At 36.0% G+C, this 10,245-nt stretch overlaps 1 protein-coding gene across 6 annotated transcripts in view; it reads right to left on the reverse strand.

Moving 5' to 3' along the window:
• Window positions 1–10,245, reverse strand: part of KIF21A (kinesin family member 21A) — a 147,611-nt gene that overhangs the window by 61,684 nt on the left and 75,682 nt on the right. For all 6 annotated transcript variants that reach the window (XM_032432815.1, XM_032432814.1, XM_032432817.1 and 3 more), the window contains exons 6-10: window positions 9,441–9,608; window positions 7,512–7,627; window positions 2,770–2,965; window positions 2,180–2,369; window positions 1,759–1,822 (exon numbers count right to left, since the gene is read on the reverse strand). In XM_032432815.1, the coding sequence (XP_032288706.1) occupies window positions 1,759–1,822; window positions 2,180–2,369; window positions 2,770–2,965; window positions 7,512–7,627; window positions 9,441–9,608 (734 nt within the window). The remainder of the gene's footprint in view (window positions 1–1,758; window positions 1,823–2,179; window positions 2,370–2,769; window positions 2,966–7,511; window positions 7,628–9,440; window positions 9,609–10,245) is intronic.

Genomic DNA, 10,245 nt, shown 5'->3' on the forward strand with positions numbered 1-10,245 from the left:
ATATCAAGAACTTGAAAAAGAAAGGTATTAGATGTTGTGGTTAGCCACTATAAGGAGTAGAAATGATTCTCTTTTGTAGGAAATAATGACACTAGTCAAGCCATTTGTCCTATAGTGAGTTCAGGCTTCGAGATGGCCTTAGAAGAAAAGAAACAAAGCACAAAAACCAGAGCTTAGAATGAGCCTCAAAAATTGACCAGTGCCAAAGAAATAAAAGAGATAAAGAGAAGCAGCCTAGGAAGAGGAAGAGGATCTTTAAGAATTCAAAGATAGAAATATCAGTTATGTCTCGAGGAATGGTAAAAAGGGTCTACAGAGTGAGTGAGGGCAGAGAATAAGTTTTTGGCAGTAGGCAGGAAACAGCACTGCCAACACAGGATAGAAACTGTAAGTCCAGATTGGCTGCTGACCAGAACCAGGACACAATGTCCCAAAAGCCTCCACCAAAAAGGTAAAGCTTAGAAATATATATAGATATATATACACACCAAATAAGGGTAACAGTTATTTGAGTAACTTAATCTGCAACCACATCAAATGTCTTATTTGTTTTCACTTCTTGAAACATTTAAGGGATCCAGTGTGCCTTGTGGAGGCAGAAACAATGGAAACAATACTCATCTCTGTCTCTAACACAGCTCAGTGTTGGAGAGGAAGAGCACACAAATACAAGATGGAGAAGTGTCAGGGTGGCTATGAAAGATGATCTCCCACTTGGTTATTTTTTGCAAATGGGTAGCAAAAATGAGATCTGAGCTACTTATATGCTCCCCATGGAGCTGACTAGTTTTACTTCAAGAGAAAGTAGCTCAGCCATCAGGGCAGACCATGGAACCTGAAAATAGAGAAATTAATTTTGTCCCTGACCTGCTTTCTAATCTGTATTACCCCAGTCTGGGCTCAGTGGTCTCCTCCACCTTCCCATACCAGGCGTGGGTGTTCTTGTAACTAATTTTTGTCATTCCATTTACTACATGTGACTATATATGAAAGTCGCCCCACCTAGACTGGGAACTCCTTGTTTATGTCACACTTGCGGAGTCCACACATGGTGTTTGGCATATGGTGAGCATTTGTAGTATGTTGTATGAAATGAGTGTTGAAGGTGCCTCTGTATGTACCAGAGAGGCAGGAAAACTGGTAGGGATGCAATGAGTCACACATAAAAAAACAGCTGGAGAAACAGAAAAGAACAGGAGTAATGGGACATTTAAAAAACCAGAAATGACCCTGAGGGGCTAGATGGCTCCGTCGGTTAAGTGTCCAACTCTTGAGTTTGGCTCAGATCATGGTATCAGAGTCGTGAGATCAAGCCCCTCATCAGGCTATATGCTCAGTGGGAAGGTCTGCTTGAGATTCTCTCTCTCCCTCCCCTCTGCCATCCCCACTCCAAAATAAACAAATCTTTAAAAAAAATTAGAAATGACATCAATGTTGACCATTCCTAAATGGTGGAGAAAGAGGCACAGGGAGGGAAGGCACCAAAAGTAACCTTATAGATATCAGTTATGCCGGTCCTATACGTCAGGTTGGGTAAGCTCCCAGTGAGAAGTATAGTAACTAGAGTAGGAGGATAATATGGGAAGAGAAGGGAGAAAAGTAGTTTGGAATATGACATTATGGGAAAGGCAAGTACCTACTAAAATTAACCTCACCAAAGGACTGAAATATCACTAAACAATAGCTCAACAAATAACAATATTACTATACTACAAAACCAAAACACGTGCATTACATATTAAAGAACGTGAACTGCACCTGAGATCTTCAATTTCTTTGATGTAACTGTGAATCATATTACTGATCTCCTCATTCCCTTCACCTGCAAGACAGAACATGAAATTAAGAATTTTCTTTAAATTAAAACTTCAACAAAACAGAATCAGAGAAAAAAAAGTTATGGAAACAAGATAATAATGCTTTAAAACACAATTCATACAGCAGATTTCCTACCCTTAGTTATATAAGCAGACAATAAAATAATATTAGAGAGCAAAAGCCAAATTTTGTTTCTTCAAGAATGTATTTTTTATAAATTAAGTATTTAACTTAAAATCACAGACTGTATATACACAGATTGATATTTCTACTTGAAATATTCCAGGTAATTAATGAACACAAAGAACGTTTCCTGCCCTCCAGGAGTTAATCCCTCACTTATCCCACCTTATACATATACCTGTTCTGGCAAGAACCTGGTTAGCCTGATCGCTAACAAGCTGTGTGATTCTGGTCCTCAGTGCATCAACTGTCTCTTGCATGGCTTTAATTCTTACACGCAGGTTATTATTTTCAGTCTGCAGCATAGCATTCTCATGAAACATGTCATTGATGCTTTCCACACCCTCTTCGTCGATTATTCTTTTACCCTAGGAAAGGAAAATATCTCCCTGTTTGTTAAGGGGTCTTAAATATACAAGAGTTTTGTTTAAGGATACAACACATCTACAACAAAGGGCCCTTCTGTTTTGGTAGCCTTGAGGCAAAAGAGATCTTTTTCCCTCTACTACATCCCTTTGTGGTGCATTTGTCACTAAAGAAAGTGACTAAGGAAGCCTTTTGAAACAAGAGGTTGGTCAGGTTGATAGACTGGACAATATTAAAAGTTACCCACAAGGAAAACTAAAGAATTCTATCTCCAAAAGAAAGGAAGCTACTATTTTGACAGACAAGAGACTCTGGAGATATGTATGTATAAGCCATCACAAAAAGGCATCACTTTCTTCACAAGATGCAGCACAAAATGCAAAGTCAAACCCATTCACTCACTGTTTTGTACTCCATGAGCTCCATCTGAAGCCGTGTGATCTCACTACGAAGTGCATTGATTTGCTGACTAGCTCTGTCCTGATTGACCATCAACTTGTTCTTGATATTTCTAGCTCGATTGGCATATTTCAGAGTATTTAAGGTTTCCATAAAATCTCTGTCTGAAGGGCTAACACATGCTATCATGATTGTTTGGCTGAAAGTTAAAAAGAATAATTAGGTTTACAGAAAAAAGCATGTAAAACACTGAAATAAGCATTTTTAATATCCTGCCTTTTGAATAGTATCTTATCTTCAAGCTACTAAAAGATTGATACCACTAACTTAAAAATAAAAGCAAATTTGTAAGTCCCCATGCTTTAAGACTATCTTAAGGAAAAAGATTTTTACTTAGGTGAAACTGGGGAAAATGAAATTATATTATTTTTCTTTTACCCATAATACTTTGAGAAAGTGCAAGTGCATATATTTATTTCTCACCCCTTTACAAAATATTTCTGAAGCAATACAAACAAATAATTCTAAAATTTAACCTATCCATAGCAGTAACAAACTGTATTCAAAAATCATTTCTTTCATTACCTACTTAATATTTCAGTATTTTACCCTTATCTTCTTTTTATTTAATTATTTGTATCCTGAATTTTTTTTCGATTTTATTTATTTATTTGACAGAGAGACAGAGAGTGAGAGAGAGAGCACAAGCAGGGGGAGCGGCAGGCAGAGGGAGAGGGAGAAGCAGGCTCCCCGCAGAGCAGACAGCCCGACTTGGGGCTCAATCAAAGGACCCTGAGATCATGACCTGAGCCAAAGGCAGACGCTTAACCAACTGAGCCACCCAGGCACCCCACTTGTATCCTGATTTTTTATGTCAGGAAAGAAATTTACACAAAATCCTATCATCTGAACAAGAAGAATATTTAGTAAATCCACATGTTTTACAATATAAAACCTCATTTGTGACTGAGTGGTCAAAGTTCCTGAGTTTTTGGCCAGATTACACATAAAAAAAAAATGGAAAACAGTTATTTTTGGTCAAGATGAATTGCTTTGCCAACCAAAGAACAGGATAGTGAAACGCTTAGTATTCCCCACTATTTTGTCAATGAAACAGACATGGAGATTGTAATCAGAATTTAAACACTAACTGGAAAATGTATACAAACTGCAATTAAGGAGCTAATTTACCCACTCTTAGAGGAAATTTATGCCTATCAATTCTAATCTGTAGCCTCCTAGTTGGCTTCCACTGCCACCTTCCACTAATAATCTCAACACAGCACTCATAGTAACCCTTTCAAAAGAGGTCCCATTCCACCCATCTTTTTTCCCTTAACAATGCTTGTTTTTTTTAAATATATATATATATATATTTTTTTAAGATTTTTATTTATTTATTTGACAGAGAGAGACACAGGAAGAGAGGGAACACAATCAGGGGCAGAGGGAGAGGAAGAAACAGGCTTCCCGCAGAGCAGGGAGCCCGATGCGGGGCTTGATCCCAGGACCCCAGGACCATGACCTGAGCCGAAGGCAGATGCTTAATGACTGAGCCACCCAGGTGCCCCTTAACAATGCTTGTTAATCTGTATTTACTCTTACTATTATTCAAGATTCAACACCGGTATCATCTAATCCAAGAATTCAACCATCGGTTTGCCTACTCTCTTTCTTTTCTTCATATCCTCTGTGTATCTCTTTTTTGTTGATTTTATTATTATTATTGTGAAAGTTTATAGACCCCAACTTTTAGACCCTAAACTCCTAGAGGATAAGGATCATCAAGTTTTATTCATCAATATACTTTGTGTAACCCAATACTGGAATCTAATAGGCCATTAGTAATTGTGATGTGTGTCACGTATATATAATATTTACTTATTAGAGATCCAGAAAGTTAAAATAATTCATGCAGAGGAGCCTGAGTGTCTCAGTCAGTACTCTGGCTCAGCTTATGATCTCAGGGTGCTGGAATCAAGCCCCGCATCAGCCTCTGCTCAGCAGGGAATCTGCTTGTCCCTCTCCTTCTGCCTCTGCCCCTGCCCCCTGCTTGTGCTGTCTCTCTCTCTCAAATAAATAAAATCTTTAAAAAAAATAATTCAAGCATCTCTAGCTCTCTCTTTTAATGAAGAAAATAAGGTAATCAAGTGAGAGTGATGGTTATGGACACTGATTAGAGAACAGGACTACTCAAAGTATAGTCCCCAGTTCAGTGAGAGTCTAATTATTTGTTACATGTTCACAATAAATACAGAAATTGAGAGTAAGCATTTTAGACTTTTACAACATTTGAACTTGCTATAATCAATGACCTCATCTCATTGAATGTAGTATAGAGCAGTTCAACTGTTTTCAAACTTACATGGTAAGTCACAAATGCGCAAGCTGAGTATAGTCATACACAGTATAAACCCACCACAAATTGGGGAGTAGGGTAGAAGAACTTGCCCTTCACAAATATTTTGAGAAGCACTGGGATCAAGTGCTTAAGGAGAATGGTTAAAGTCAGGAATGAGAGGAGCTAAGATCTATTGTATAGGGAAAAGATCACATACTAAATAAAATCCCAAAGATACAAATTTCAAGAATGGTTGTATTTATGAAAAATTCAAAGAAAACATTAAAGCTGTTTATTTTTAAAATTTATATAAAACCACAATTCTGTTTTAAAGGAAACCATATTACTTAAATAGGTTATTATGTTATATATCTTATATATTATTTATCACATTATATCATATGCCATATTATGTCATACATTAGGGAAGAAATACATCACAATGTTAACAGTAGTTACTTGTAGGTAATAGAAATATAATTGATTTTTATCTGTACTTTACATGTTTCTGTCTTTTTCAGAATTTTTGCTATAAATTTGTTGTAATGTTATATTAAACATTATAAATTTATGAAAGCCAGTTTCATTAAGAAAATAAAAGCCATTAAGTTATGCACATAAATAGACACAGTTTATTTCCAATAATATCTTTGATCTAATTTTTCTTTTTTTTTTAAGATTATATTTATTTGACAGAGCGAGAGAGCACAAGCAGGGGAAGCAGCAGAGGGAGAAGCCGACTCCCCGCTGAGCAGGGAGCCCGACATGGGGCTCGATCCCAGGACCCTGAGATCATGACCTGAGCCGAAGCCCAACGGAATGAGCCACCCAGGGGCCCCCTAATTTTTCTTTTAAGAATAATTTGTACAAACTTTACAAAACAAAGGTATTCTGTTCTCCAAGATGTATACGAGGTATAATGCTTTTGAACTAGAAGTTCAATTTCAAAATTTTAAGCAGGAATTGAGGCTCGTTAAGGATGGGATTAGAAGAGGTTTTTTTCTGCTGAAGAGTTACCACTCAGTAAGGAAATGGGTGAGGAACATCTGAGACTGTAGCCAATCGCTATCTAGCTGTAGCCAATCTGAAACTCCAGAGGAATTCAAGACCCACAGTGCAAATATCTTAGACTGCTTATAGGGCAAGCAAACCTTCAGAAGCATTAAAGTACTCAAAAGTACTAGAAGGGGAGGACATTTATCATCTCTGCTTTGTTTTATAGTTAAGAAATAAATATAGGAAAGGACTACAATTTAGCAAACCTGAAAAATTTCTATTTGGCTTAAAAACAAAAATTGGTCTCATTATAGTAAGACCCAGATTGATATTATTATCAAAATTATCAAAATTCTTTGGATAATTGTTGTTCAAAAAGGAAATCTGTAAATGTAATTACCAGATCATTTTATAGCATCTAATAATCTTTCCAATAAATGTGTCAGACCATTGAAAACACTGTAAAATAGATTCACTGTGGTTGTCTGTAACTTGTTGCATTACACTATGATTGAATTTAAATGCCAAAAATGTTTCCACTTGTAAAGCCTACATGTTGATGTTTACAAAAAGGAATGTATTTATTACCAAAAGAATGAGTTTAGCTGATGAAATATATCAGAATGATGCAAAGTATGGAAAAAGAGGAATATCAGTGATATTGACAAAGTTAATAAACAGCAAATATCCTGTATTCATTCAACTGACATTAAAAAAAGTTTTTCTGCATATAAAAAAAAAATGTTAAATGTTAGGAGACTTTGGGGCACCTGGGTGGCTCAGTTGGCTAAGTGTCTGCCTTCAGCTCAGATCATGATGCCAGGGTCCTGGGATCGAGCCTGAGGTCGGGCTCCTTGCTTAGCAGAGAGCCTCCCTCTCCCTCTCCCTCTGCCCCCCCCCACCTCGTGCATGTGCTCTCTCTCTCTCTCTGTCTCAAATAAATAAATAAAACCTTTAAAAAAAGAAAAATTTAGGAGACTTTGTAAAAAGTATCAATATTTAATTACCTTGTAATTACCTAGAAGACAGCATTTATTTTTCAACAGAATTTTATTAGGTATCTGCTATGTGCCAAGCACTAAAAGCAGAAATTATGATATAGTAGAAAAAGTACATTCACTTACAAGCTAAGTGACTTTGAATAAATTACTTAACCTCTCTGGATTTCAATTTCCTTATCTGTAAAATAGCAACAATAACACCTACATCAAGGGATATTATTAAGGATTTTGTGAAATAATCACATACAAAAGGACTCACACATTTTAGGCACTTAAAAAGTATTAGTTCCTCATTCTATTAATCTGCTTTATAATAAAAACAGTTCTTAGAAATCACTTTACAAATTTACTTTAAAATTAATGAGTACGTGATATTCAGGAATAGGAGGATAATCACTTATGCATACCTATTACCCCCGAGGGAATCCTGCAGCAGTCTTGTCAGCTTAGAATCTCTATAGGGGACATGGGTGGCCCTCTTGCTCTTATCTCCCAATGCACTTATTACATTGCCAAGTGCCAACTAAAAGAAAGAGAGAGAAAGAGAAGAAACTAATAAAATTTTAGTAATTATAACACTTTTAAATAAAAAAGCTTATAAAGAATAATATGGAGACATGACAGAATTGAGATGTTTGGTTTTGTTTCACATTTGTATTTTGAAGTATGAAGTATACTTCAAATTTTTCTATATTAACTACTAAAAACTAACGCCACTCAAAATGTAGTGCTATAATATACCCATAACTCACAAGTACCTAAAATTTCTATTCAGAGATTTTCTTTAAAAATAGAAATGTGATAAAATTGGCACCACCTAACCATCCCTAGAATTATCAGAACATCAGGTTGTACCCTTAGAAAATTGTCAATTCATGTTTCAAATTCTTCTCAACTCTATGAAGAAATAAAATGTTTAGGTAGTTTAACAGATTCATGAAGTTTTCTTACTGCAATATAGCTTCCTTGTGGAAAAACAAAATCTTCTTGAACCATAATAAAAATATCAGTATGATTTCTCTGAACAAGGTGTTCCTAACACAGGTATAGCTATCTTTAGAAATACAATGAGTCTATGAGCTATTCATCCAATATTTAAAAAGTAGGTCAAATTACAGAACTCTCTAGTCACTCCTCCTGACACTCCTACTGTTTTTCCTACCACAGTGAACTGGTACCTAAAGCATAAGCACTATCCTAGACCTTGGTCACATTCGCCTTTAGTAATGCAAACAGATAATCACGATGTTTTTGTCAGGACCAATGGATCCTGCAGAGACTGACATCAGCATCACATTGTGTCTTAGTTGCCCTTCTCCAGAGAAGCTTCAGTTTTAACCACTGGCCACACTGAAACTTTACCAGATGTATCTGAACACGTTTCAGTGGCCTAAACAAAAAAACAGACCAATGGCTTTTGTTTTTTCCTGACAGCACAAATGGAAATTCCACCGTGATTTTATCTCCTACACAAAGTCTAGGATCCAGGTCACTTCCTTTAACACTAACACTGAACCATAGTTTCAGCATCAAGATGGGTGTTGGAGTTGGGAAGTCTGGCTCTCTCTACTCAGTCTTAGTTGTTAATTTCCACACCAAATGAATTACAATCATCTAAGAGCAAATACTGGACAATAGTAAAATAGGACCATCTGATTGGAGTCCCCAGCTCTAGGCAGGGAGGGAGAGCAGCAAAGCAGAAAACACAGACCCTGATGCTATTGCATCACAGAAATTTAGGGATGCCACTACTTTTATGCAGGAACACATGTCCAGTTTTATAATGAAAGTCAATAGGAAAAGATTTATTATACAAAAACTTGCCCTAAAACTTTTTTATCTATATAACAGAAGCCTTATTATACTAACAAACACAAGGTGGTTTGCAATCAAAACCACCACTAGGTGGCATGGTATTAAAATTAACTCCTAACATAGGAAAATTTTCAAAATTCTCATTTTAAAACAATCATTACTTTAAAAAAATTGATAATTCCCAAAATAAAATGACTGTCATAAAATGTTAGCAAAAAAATCTACTTTGAAAGTCATCCCATGAAATATTTAATATTAAATGCTGATTTTGACAATTTATTTTTAAAGGGGAAGAATTTTTAAAATCATTTCTACTATATCTATTATTTTCTGCATATATCATAAAATTTAATCCAACTAAATTTATACACATGTAAAAATTTGCAATGTTTTAAAGAAAGAAAGCCTATAATGTGCATTACTCCTAAGTTTATAAGTTTATTGTAACTTTCATTTCTCAGCTCAGCACATGAAGGATTTCCACTTGGGTATTATGTGTTACAAAAGGGAAAAGGACATACAAGTCCACAGTTGATGGAAATGCCTTCTTTTGCCCTCTCGCCAGTAGCTCCAGTACGTTTCAGTCTTTCTGATCCTGCCAGATCAACAAAATGGAACTTTGCAGTCAAGGTTTCAAATTCATTCAGCTGTGATGATTCAGAAATCACCTTATTATCAGTTGCATTTTCCTGCAATTGAGGAAAACAATAAAAAATATTTTATTAATGTGACACTAAATATCCTCCAACCCCACCTTGCCCTCATTATGCATATATTAAATAATTAAATATAAACATATAGCATTCAAAAATAGGCAAGTAGCCAAATAAATGTAATGCAAAAAAATCTACTGGCAATAAGAAGTTTAGGCAAAGGTAGAAAGAAACTTGCCAGTCAGAAACCAACTGTTACCAACTGAGGCTTTGCTTATGTTGATGAAGAGAAACCTGTAATGCACAGTCCTCAAAAGCAAAGGGTCTCAGGTGACTACATCCATCACCATTAAGCCAGAGCTTGCTTTCTAGTTGCTGCAGACACATATCCATTTTTTTTATTTCAAAATCTTACATAGTTGGCCAGCTTCAGTTTAAATACAATCAGAAGCATCTCATTAAGAAAAGGAATCATTAGCCAAACTAAATTTGGCTTAAATGTACTCTCCTGGGATTTATGTGGATTTTTAGGAAAATGAAGCCTGAAAGTGTAAGAAATTAGAACTAAAGGAGTGCCTGGGTGGCTCAGTCGACTAAGTGTCTGCCTTCAGCTCAGGTCATGATCCCAGAGTCCTGCGTCGGGCTTCCTGCTGGAAAGGAAAGAAAAGGAAAG

Source organism: Phoca vitulina, unplaced genomic scaffold (genome assembly GCF_004348235.1).
Source record: "Phoca vitulina isolate PV1807 unplaced genomic scaffold, GSC_HSeal_1.0 scaffold49, whole genome shotgun sequence".
In the NCBI taxonomy this organism is placed as follows: Eukaryota; Metazoa; Chordata; class Mammalia; order Carnivora; family Phocidae; genus Phoca; species Phoca vitulina.